The 12,095-nt window shown below is 41.8% G+C and overlaps 1 protein-coding gene across 2 annotated transcripts in view; it reads right to left on the bottom strand.

The window, feature by feature from the left end:
* Window positions 1-12,095, bottom strand: part of CFAP251 (cilia and flagella associated protein 251) — a 410,814-nt gene that overhangs the window by 269,534 nt on the left and 129,185 nt on the right. For both annotated transcript variants that reach the window (XM_069214923.1, XM_069214922.1), the window contains exon 8: window positions 11,542-11,619. In XM_069214923.1, the coding sequence (XP_069071024.1) occupies window positions 11,542-11,619 (78 nt within the window). The remainder of the gene's footprint in view (window positions 1-11,541; window positions 11,620-12,095) is intronic.

The following is a 12,095-nucleotide window of genomic DNA, read 5'->3' as shown; positions in this document are numbered from 1 at the left end:
CAGGGGAGGACGAAATTATGCATCAGAGTTGACTGAATTATGAGGCAAGAAAAAAACAAATTAAGCAGCATTATGCAGCACATTTTGGGATAGTGTTACTTCCTTATTTTGTCATTGTTACACTTGTTAAAACTGTCTGAGCATTAGTTGCAACGCATTAGTACCAGCTGAACACCCGAGCTCAGCAAGAAGCTACATACAGGTGACCAGTCAAACTTTGCAAGGGGCGCTCCACTGTGCGGTAACACGTTGTTGCGTTTTTAGTAACTTTTTAACAGTTTGAGCTAAAAACAAAATTTCTGCAGATTATGCAGCAGATGATGGATTGTGATGGAGCTATAATGATGCCAAATCGCCGCAACTGCAAAATCTCTTAATTCCAGTGGGCCTTCATATAAGGCAATATGTGCACTGGGACACTTGAGTTTCTCAACATTTTTAATTTGTGCATTTTCATATTTTTTTCTAAAACATTAAGACAGATTTTTCACACTGTGAAACCACAAGTCTTTCGGTTTCAGGCGTGTTGGGTAATGGCCCTCATGCCTTCTGCATCTGGCGCCTTGGCAAGGAACATTAACCTGCATCATGTGACTTATGTCAACAAATGCATCCTAAGATGCTGACGGAGAGTCAGAATAAACACTTTATGGTCTCATTGACGTTGAAGACCACTCCAAATCTCATCTGTGATCAAAAACCAGATCGAGGACTACATCTATGCCAACATCAAGGTCTCTCCCACCTAAGCAAAGACATAATAAGCATTAAAAAAACAGAGCACTGTCCATCCAACTATAGAAAGAGGAGGGAGAGAGGAAGGTAGGAGTACATAACCCCTTCCTCATAGAGCCAGTTTCAACTCTATTGTCTACCTACCCTCAGAATAGCTTCTGATACCTGGTGCTTATGCGAATCCGAAAGGAGCTTTAAAAAAGGTAAAGTTACAAACAGTTGCTGTGTCTGCATCTGATATGCATTTGTCAGCTCCTAAATTACGTCCATTAAGCTTCTGACACCTTATAGTTTTAGGTGTCAGAGCTGTCCCTGCTAGAGACCGAACTAGCACAGACTTCAAACAGAAACACTATTGAATGATACAATTATCCCTCAGACCGGCTAGAAAACCTGTCTCTCAGGTTAGCCATCTTCCAGGCTATGATTTCAGAGGGAAGAACTGTCACGTTACACATATCTTACAGACTCAGGCAACAATCCTCAATCAATCAATCAGAAATTTGTAAAGCGCACTACTCACCCGTGAGGGTCTCAAGACGCAGAAGTGGGGGGAAGGGGGTGGGAGGTGCTGCTACTGTTTGAACAGCCAGGTCTTGAGAAGTTTCCTGAAGGTAAGGAGGTCTTTTGGTCTGACGCAGGTGGGTGGGAAGAGTGTTCCACGTCTTGGCGGCGAGAATGATCTGCTGCCGCTTGTAGTTCTACGGACGCATGGGACGGTTGCGAGGGCGAGGTCAACGGAGCGGAGATGCCGGGTTGGGGTGTAGAAGGAGTGCCGTCTGTTGAGGAATTCTGGTCCGGTGTTGTGCAGTGCTTTGTGAGCATGGTTGAGGAGTTTGAAGGTGATTCTCTTGTTGAATGGAAGCCAGTGCAGGTCTTTCAGATGGCCTGTGATGTGGCAGTGGTGGGGGATGTCTAGGATGAGGCGTGCGGAGGCATTCTGGATGCGTTGCAGCCTCTTCTGGAGTTTGGCCGTGGTTCCTGTGTAGAGGGCATTGCCGTAGTCCAGTTTGCTGCTTACGAGGGCTTGGGTGACTGTTCTGGTTTCGGTGGGGATCCATTTGAGTATCTTTCGGAGCATGGGGAGGGTGTTGAAGCAGGAGGAGAAGATCGCTTTGACTTGCTGGGTCATGGATAATTAGGCATCCAAGATGAATCCTAGGTTGTGTGCGTGGTCGGTGGGAGTCGGAGTGGCTCCGAGAGAGGCAGGCCACCAGGAGTCATCCCATGCAGAGGGAGTGGAGACGAAGATGAGGACTTCCGTCGTGTCAGAATTGAGTTTGGGGCAGCTGTTTTTCATCCATTCAGTGATGGCCTTCATTCCTTCGTGGAGGTTGGTCTTGGCGGAGTCCTTGGTGAGGAAGAGGTTCAGCTGGGTGTCGTCAGCGTATGAGATGATGTTGAGGTTGTGGGATCGGGCGGTGTTAGCGACCTGGCCATGTAGACGTTGAAGAGGGTCGGGCTGAGGGACGCACCCTGGGGTACGCCACAAATGATTTTGGTGGCCTCCAAGCGGAATGGGGGGAGGCGGACTCTCTGGGTTCTGCCGGTGAGAAAGGAGGTGACTCAGTCCAGGGCTCTGTCGCGGATTCCTGCATTCCTCTAGTTTAAAGTGACCTGACAGAATCAGAGGTAATTCATTGGCAAAATAATTTTACACATTTGATAGGAGAAATAATACATTACATAATTTATGTTAGAGAAAACATACATGTAGGAATAACTACTCACAAGGTTGCATAGTTCCCACAGACTCGGGCTTTGGACAGCTAGGCCTATGTTTAGACATCCTGGGCTCATGTCTATAACAAATCTATTAGTCAGGTTGCAAACATCGCACACACAGGCATAGAAACTACCACTTAGTTTACATGGATATTAGGCACAAAAACCTATGACAACAGAGCTATCCTTCAGGTTTGTAGACGCTCAAGTCTCAGGCAGCAAAACTATTTTCAAGGTGACATATTCTTATGAGCTTATGCTTCCAACAGGAACACTAGAACTTAGATTGCACAGAACCTACCAGTTCCGGTTTGTGAAAGCAGAGCTATCCATCAAGTTAGTGAAAGCCTTCGGGCCCAGGTATCCAACAGCAAAGCTCTCTGAGAGGGTAGACAGATATTACATGCTAGGACCTCTAATTGCAGACATATTCATCCAGCTTCTCCTTTGGTTACAGAGATCTTCCAGACTCAGGTCTGTGGCAATCAATGCTAATCTTTGGTGTATTCTTCGAGATAACTTACAAGCAAAAAATACAGATAGAAGACTATAAATGGGCTACAAAGTTCCTACAGGTTTAGGGCCTGACTTAGATTTCGGCAGACGTGTTAAGTCCATCACAACAGTGACTGATATCCCGTCCGCCGAAATATAAATCCTATTTCCTATGGGATTTACATTTTGGCAGACGTGATATTCATCACTATTGTGACTGAGTAACTCCCCCGACGAAATCTAAATCAGGCCCTCAGTTTTCAAACAGCAAAGCTTTCATTTGGGATACACCTATTTTAAAGTATCAGGTGTCTGACAGCATAGTAATTCTCGGGTTACATAAATCTTACAACTAACCTTTAGTTAGACAGATATTACAGGCCCACAGTCATGACAACATAGCTGGCTACCAACCTTTAAGAATATTTAGCTTCCTGGGGTGCACATGATTATATGTATATATCTAAAAATGTATATTTATTTTACAAATATGTATAATATCTATTGTTTTTTAAATATATGGATACTATTTAGGCCTGCTTAACAAAGGTGTACATTACTTACGGTAATATATATATCTATGCTTAACATGTTTATAGATCATTGTATAGTTTTTAGGTTGAGCCTAGGCAGTGCGCATGCGCTGTCTCTCAGCATGTTGTAGTCTACTTCTGTGGACTTTCACCACGTCCATCACTTTCATTCATTCCTTGGCCTGCCTTTTAAATGATTTACATTTGTCCAGCCTTGAGGCTGCTTTGTTACCATCTTGGAGACTGACCCCGTTACATGGATTATTGCATGATCGGCCATATACCTTAAGTGTGGCATACTACTTTTTTCTTTTGCCTTTGCGCTTTTGGTGGTATGTTGTTTCTTCCTCTTTCTTTGTTTTGTTAGTATGTCAATTGAAAATTAATTTAATTGAAAGGAGAGCAACAGATGTAAATCCAAACTATGGCAAGTTCCTTCCGTTGGGTGGAGCTGTTGTGGGTTTTTGTCTATAAGGGAGTAGGCCTGCCTGGACACCGCAGAGTTAAAAAAACACTTGTGGTTGATCGTATCACTTTGTGACATTAAACCTTCAGTGGGACGTGCTCACGCTCACTTACTACCATTGGCACTTGGAGCGCACACACAAATATTTTTTTTACTGTTCTGGACTCACTGTATCCAGACACAGAGCTCTGTACCATGCATTGTGAGAGAATTTTTGCTGCTGGAGAGTTGCATGCATTTCGATACGAATTTAACCATGATAACATCAGTCGATTGAGAACTTGCAACTAAAGTTGAATAACTTTTCTGGATTAAGCCTGTTTTGGTAACCAGTTTAGACTTTCACTTTTACATCAGTTGCCGGGCGAGTATGTTTTGCATATGGATGGTTTATCTTTGATATTTGCAACACAGATACTTTTTCTTTTTTCCAATCAGCTGCTAACATATTGAAATAGTTGTCCAAGTGGAACTTTGGCTATAGATTCAGTGGTCCTGATTTATACTTTTTTAGAGCCGCATTTGTGCCATTTTTTGGAGCAAAAGCCGCGCAAACTTACAAAGTTCAATTATATTTTGTAAGTTTGCGCCGCTTTTGCGTCAAAAAATGACGCAACTGCGCCGGTAAACAAGTATAAATCATGCTCAGTATCTCTCGAAATACGAAATGTCTTCTTTAAACACTCTTGACAGGAAAATCCACTCTAGGCGTTTAGTACTCGTGGAAGAGAATCCTTTTTACCAGTTTGTCTGAAGTAAAGAACGAAAAAGGAAAGGTAACCCTTGTTTTAACCTTGATTTATAGCACTGCTTTTGTCTGTCTTCCAGGCATAATATTTTTTTTGGTCGAATGCCGACGTGTTTTCATATTAATTATGAATGGCAGGTTATTAAATGAATTTACAGGGCCCAGTCTTTTATTATGAAGTTGAGTTTGTGGCTTTCTTATTAATTTTGCTCTGTTTTGGGTTGTACTTTCTTCACGGTTAAACATGTTACTTCAACTTAAGTGAAATGAGCTTTTGTAACCGAACACCCACGACTCTACTCGGACATGCCAATTCATCAGTACTGATGAGGTGGGTTGTGTGTCACGAGACAGGAGGGAGGGTGTGTCAGTTCATCGGGGAAATACAGTGGGTGATGATGTGTTTTTTTTATTTTCTCCAAACAGCAGAGTTGAGGAGTTGTGTTGTCCTTTTCGGTTAACCTTTCACTTGAGTCTGAGAGACTACCTGTTGTATTTACTTGGTGAAATCCCTAAAAGGTCACAAAGAACATACAATGCAAATCCACTAGTTATTGATGTGTTCATTTCCGTTTGTACAAAATCCAAAATACGTTTTAAAGCTGTACACGAGTTGGCAGTCTAATTAGCATTTGTGGAATAAATCGCATTCCAGATCAATGTTTGGTGTTGCAATAACGAAAATACCGGTGCGGCTTCTCTACCTTTGTGTTCTTTTGAGTAAATGGAAAGTTTTGTAATATTTTGCCTTCTTCATGAGCCCAAGTTTCACAGGAACTTTGTAGAACACTTAATAACTTGTATTTCGTCCCTTAAATTGGCGCCTATGTTGCATTTATTTGTATACACAGCAAAGGGCGCTTTTCCCAGTAAGCAATACATTTTAACTGATCGATTAAAGAATTTATTTGTGGATTTAGTTTCAATATTTTTGAGTCGGATTTGCAGAATAAAAGGTAAAGTAAGGGGCAAGTGTCCATTAACAGAATATGCAATGCACAGATGAGTTGTTGGACATCAAGCCTAAAATCCTTAATCCCATCTACCACAACCACATAGAAAGCTAATAACAAAGAATTGTTGTTATGTTTTAAGTATGTGTATGTAATTAGATACGGATATGCTTCTTACTCCTGAGGCAGCACCAGAGTGCTGTTGGTGGATGTGTAGCATGTTACACCGTATGTTGTCCTGGGTTAGAACAATGTGGGTTAGTTAGTAGCGTGGCCAGTGTGAAGTGTTAGTGCCATGTATGATGGTCAAATGTGTGTTTTTATGTTGCAATATACCTGTGCAACTTCAGCATGTAGTGTAACCAAAATTGAAAGAAATGGAAAGCAAAAATATCTAATATAACAATTTTAATGCTAGCCTGAGCTCGATGCCAAGAGCAAAGACTAAAAACTGAAAGATTAAGTCATATGATCAACCAAAGCACTTGTTACAAAGCCGCACAAATGTACATGTGTTTGCCACTAGGTTTTCACATTGAAAGTTAAAAGGGGTGGGGCATGGATCCTATTAGAGACAGGACCAAAGGTTAGTTTCAAATAAAGCACCTATGGAAACAGGTGCTTTCTGGGACAGAAATCTATCGCCTTTAAAATGCCTCATCCTGTTACTTAGAGATCTCATGGGTACCGGTACCATGGTAGGAGGGCCTTTACACCACTTCCATCCTCATTTTGTAGAGCTCTGCAGGCCTGGTATACCATGCATGGATGTATGCCATATGCTTCTTAAAATGTTCAGCTACTTCACAAGGCAGGTCCTCCTCTTGTGTTTAGGCTGCATGCTGGGACTAGTTTGTGTTTTAAGGGGCTTGTTTGTTATATTATTCTAGTAGGCCTGAAAATATGCAATGCACTATGCCCTCTAGGGGCTAAATATAGGGTTACGCTGCATTATGTTCTGCCATTCTGTTTTCATGTGGTTACGCTCTTTAGGTGCTGACCATGTTTCTTCCAAATGCTATTTTTATTGTGGTGCCTTATAGGGGCTGTTCTGAGCATTACAGTCAAGATACTACAATATAATAAATAATGACAATATTTCAATTTTTTGCTGCAGAGAGAGAAAGAAGGTAAATGGAAGTGCTTTAGTTATATGCAGGGCCCCTGGAATTATGTGGCAGAAAGGACCAAATTATGCGGCATGGTTGACCAATTTATGTGGAAAGAAAAGTCCTGTTATGCATTTGCAATGCCAATAGCTCTAACTCAAGCAAATGTGATACCTATTGTATTGCAAATGATTGTTTACAAAAGTTGTTTGATTCAATGCTTATGGGTCTCTGCTTTATTTATCTATCACAATAGGCAAATATTATCATAACTGTTTATCTACAAGCAGTTCACTATTGAAATATTGAGGAAAAGATAACATTTACAAAAAAATAAGTAAATAAAACATTGATTTATAAAAAATACACAAATAAATTACCTTCAAGTAATGCAACACTTGAAAGTCTGTGTTTACACAATACAACGTTAAATCTCAATATATTATCTTCCTTATACATATATCCCCTTTCTATGTAGTCATGTATCTATATATTTGTTACTTTACTCCTACTGTAGAAGGAATAAAACCTTTCACTCTCTCCATTGCACTAATCTGTCTCAACTGATACCTCTCTCAATCTATCCTCCATCTCCACCCTCTGACTCATCCCAAACCTCATTCTACTACTGTGATGTCCAAAATAAACCTTTCTAGACTCTTCCCTACTCTATCCCCCCTGGCTCACCCAAACCTAATTTTACTACTCTGATTTCCCAAACAACCCTTCTAAATGCTTCCGTCATGTATCTCTCCTTTGACTCCTCTCAAACCTAATTTTACTTCTATGATATTCCTAATCCCTTTTTACAGACTCTTCATTCCTCCATCTCTCCTTTTACTCATCCCAAACCTCATCTTATTACTATGATCTCCAAATTAACACTTGTTAGATTATTCCCTCTTCTATCCTTCCATTATTATATTTAATCTAACTAACAGACTCACATTTCCACCCCTCAAATTAACTCATATTTACCTGTACTAATCCACCACTAATCCTTTTGAGTTCCAGGGTAGCGTGCTACTTGCCAAAAAGCGCTTTGACGTCTCGTCAGGGGGAGTAAGCGCTATATAAATACAATTACACACTTACATCTTGTGTTTATGGAACACCATTGTGGACAGCAGACTTATAAAGCTAACAAAATGTCCCACAAAGGAACAAAATCACTTCAAATATGCCATAGGGGATAACGTAAATGAAAACAGATTTTCATTCAATCTTTTTCAAGTAGCTCTTATTAGAGGCTCGTACAGCTGGCGTAAAGACACTGCCTTTTCATAAAGGAACTCGAGTACAAATAGTTATATACTTACTTGGCTCATATATAGGGTAGGATTGCAAATTTTCCTCACACACGCTGGGCAGGCCTAGTTCACAGAGCAACTCAGTAACCTATAGTTGGCAGTAGCAGATATCTGGTCACTTTAATCAGAGGGCAGTAAAAAGTATCCAAGACCATTGGGCCAAAGCCCAACTTGCCCATGCTTGAAGATCTGCCTCGCATGGATACCATCTCGTGAGCCCCATGAACTGCCCCGCCAATCTGCAGTTTTGGGACTTGGGACCATGCAAAACCCCAGCATAAGTAGACTAGAAATTGTCTGTTTTCTGAGTTCTAGATGAACATTCCTCCAGATCCATGCCCAGGATGAGAACAAAATAGCAGCCCTGTACTCTTTCCACTGAAGCTTAGCCTGAAGGCCTTCACATCAGAGGTGTTGAGAACAATCTGTGCAGAAAACAACAAAGCAGAAGCTCGCTGAAGAGGTGCTCTCTTCTCCTGATTCAATAGACTCAACTAAAAGGTACGTTGGGTAACCAATCAGAAGTCTCTACTATTATTCAAAGTGTGATGGTCCTCTTAAAGGGTGGAAAGCTCCTAAGCCAGTCTCTTCCTGACCAAACTATTCAACAATAAATTTAGGAAGTAAATGTCTTCAACACCTCCTAGTTAGCCTGTGATGTAGTGTCATTGATGTGCGAGGCCTGGGCTGCAAGGTCATGGAGCACTACAAGCATGTTCTATTCCAGGATCTGGCGTCTGGGATATTACTGCAGAAAACTCCCCATGCATAGAGACTAATTAATGGAATTAGGAACGTCATAGCTTACTTGTAATCCTCCATAAAAATGCTAACTCTCGTTTGAAAACAGGCTGACACCCTAAAGACATAAGTCAATAACAATGAGGAGAGAATTCAGAAAATGCTAAAAACAGTAGCAGAGAATAAGTGAAAATAGCAGATTTTGAATAGCGCTTGGGAAATTATCTTCCACCTTTGGGCAGAAGTTAAGAGCTGCAGACCTTTGGGCATCTGCAAGTATGTAGGTTATAATATGTGCCTCCTACGCTTAAAGAATGGGCATTACTAAAAACCATTACTGAGGAAGTTCTCTACCAAACATCAATGAAGAATAGCATGAAGAGCCAAGTACACATAAGGAAGCTGTAAGTCTCCCTGTTAGGGATTCTAAAACCAGTGCAGCATGATTACGCATAGGGTTAATAACACTAGGTGACGATGTTCTGAGAGCAACCTTTAGAGTCTCATTAAGAAGTCTGCACTAAATCACTCTTGGAGTTAGGACAAAAAGGGGATAAAAATGGGGGAACTCAAGCAGAATTAGAGCCCAATTACAAGTAGAACCCTGAGAATCCCCCCAAAACAGGAATTCATGAGGTAATCGGTAATTTCAGGCCTGCTTCACTTGGTTATTCCTCATTTTCCCTCGAAATTTCATCCACGGACTCAACCTGCCAGGTGGAGGTTTAGGGTAAAGTACTCCCACCAATCCATGAGTTACTGAGGATCTTGTCATTCCAACTCAGACAATAAATCTCGTTACCATCTGAATCTGGATGCCCAGTGACCCACATAATGAGACCACCATTCTGTGTCTATTAAAGAAGTCCTGAACTAAATCCAAATTCGATGTTGAAAAGGAGAGATGTGAAATGAGTCATAACAGCATTTATGTGTCTTTGTGCGCAGGTGTTAACGTTGGACTCATTACAATTGAATGTTCTGATCTAGTGCAGTTTCCGGTTTTTCCCTGTATTGATCCAGTAACATCTATTTGGGATTTGCAAGAAAGGGAAACCCCTGGGCAGAAAAATGTGAGGGCCATATTATACCTCTTTGGAAAGATTAATCTAAGACCTTGCTTGTTCTCTGGGAGGTGATCTGTTATTTTTGAGGGGTTAGCTCCTATCACTTTGTTTGCAGCAGGTGCAATATAGTACCAATGAAATGTCTGGTACTGATATTTTAGAATTGAGACACAATGCTTTAAATCCCTGGGAGCTGCCACTGCTAAGGACTGGTGGCGCTGCAGAAGTCTTTCTGAGCCAGCCCTGTAAATACTGTCCTGGACAGAGCAGCCAGTGTGGTGAACAGCCCCAAAGAAGTCCACCCTGGATGGGCAGCCAGGACAGCTGCCGAACAACAACAAGTAACCCCATGGTCTTACTGCACCTGGGGAAGCCACTGCGCTCGCTTCAGAATGTGTGGTGTAAAAGTCACCCTAAGACTTTGAATTGAGTTGCCTACTGTATTCATGAAAAGCTTGGGCAAGCTGCAACTGAGCCTAATCCTTGCCTATACCCTGGCATAGCGAGGATGGTAATACCGGGCCCCAACCTCTGTAGGAAGGAATACTATTACCGGGGAACAGAAGAAAGTGTAGCTCCTCGTTATTTTTAGTGCAAGTTACAACAAATTCGTATGGTGGAACAATTGATTGAGTATTTCGTTTGCTGTGAGATTCACAGTACTTACCTTTTTCCCCAGAAGATAAGCATAGGACTGGGCATTATCCTATTGTGTCTTTCGACTGCTGAGTTCTGAATTCTTGCACCTACAATGCCTAATAAGCTTGTGACTTCTAGCTGATGCTGCCCTTAGGGTCATGGGTGTAAAGTATTGCCCTTGGCTTGCTTTACAAAGAAATTGTAGCATGGGCCCCAGGACACCAATGGCAAATTAACCCAACCACTATATTTGAGGACCAGGAGACCCCTTCTGCCCTGTGGCCCACACAATCGTGGTCTCATACAGACACTGCTTACGCTTCAGGAAGCGCAAAATAGCTGGGCAACGGTGGTTAAATACCCTGGATTCAATATGAGCTTTGAAGTCAATATACAGCTGTCTGAGCTCCAGGGGTGATTCCTCCGCTATGGCGGAGGAGCGTCGCCCCTTCCCCCACCAGCAGCAGCTGCAAACCTCTACAAGTAAAATGATAATAAACAATGTTTATTATCATTTTATTTTTAAAGGGGTGGGCCACTGGGCGATGACAGCCATGGAGGGGAGTGCAGAGAGCACTCCCCTAAGTGCGCATGTATGTTTGGCCAGCCATCTCGGGCTGGCCAAACACACATGCGCACAGGGCTCTCCCCAACTCGGCACTGTGTTGCTGAGTTGGAGAGAGCAGCCCCAGGCTCCCACTCTGCCTTGGAGCGCCCAACCAGTGCGCTCCAGACAATCAAAATGCTGCTCTGAGCACCATCATGATTGGCCTCAGGGCAGGCTGGAAGTCTGTGCTTGCAGTGCGGCAGTGCGATTGAGGTACGTTTTTTAAAAATATTTCTTTTTTTGTTTGTTTTGTTCCCCCCGCCCTGCCACTCTGCCCAGTCACCAGCCACGACTGTTGAGCTCTAAGGGTGTAAAATAATTAAATAAATCTGTAGAAAGTACTGAACCTGAAATGAAAGTGCTCCCATCGTTGCATTAGAATGTAGAAAACAATATACTCATTTTATACTTACCCATGCATAAAATATCACTTGCGATGCACTGTTGCTGATCAGCTGTGTATGATCCAATGGATTAAATATTATATAGTTCTAAAAAGAAATGGCAATTATAAGTATCGTTCAAGTAAGATAAATATAAAGCAGTTCTGTGGCATCACCTTTAAAAGTGTTTCCAAAAACGCAGAAATTTGATTTTGTTTTGTTTTTTCTACATTTGACAATGTATTTAAGTTTACTGGTATTTTTTTAATTGATTAGCATCTGCAACAGACATGTAAGTTTATATTAAAAACAGTACTTGGGTGTTTTTCGGTGCTTGGTATGTAAAACAAGGGAGAGGGCAAGAGAGCTGATAAAGAGACAGTTAAAGACAAACATTGATCATACATCAGTCCTCTTTGTAATCACGATATCCTTCGTCCAAGTTTCACCCTTACAGAGTGAAACATATGTGGCAGAGTGACAACTGAGATTAAGGAGGTGATTTTCAAGGCCCTTCTGAAGGCATCTAAGATGGCAGCAGATCTTAATTTGGCAGTTGGGTGCCCGCCTCCTTAGAGGTTGTC

This window comes from Pleurodeles waltl, chromosome 11, assembly GCF_031143425.1.
Source record: "Pleurodeles waltl isolate 20211129_DDA chromosome 11, aPleWal1.hap1.20221129, whole genome shotgun sequence".
Taxonomy (NCBI): Eukaryota; Metazoa; Chordata; class Amphibia; order Caudata; family Salamandridae; genus Pleurodeles; species Pleurodeles waltl.
This window is presented reverse-complemented; position numbering and strand designations above follow the sequence as displayed.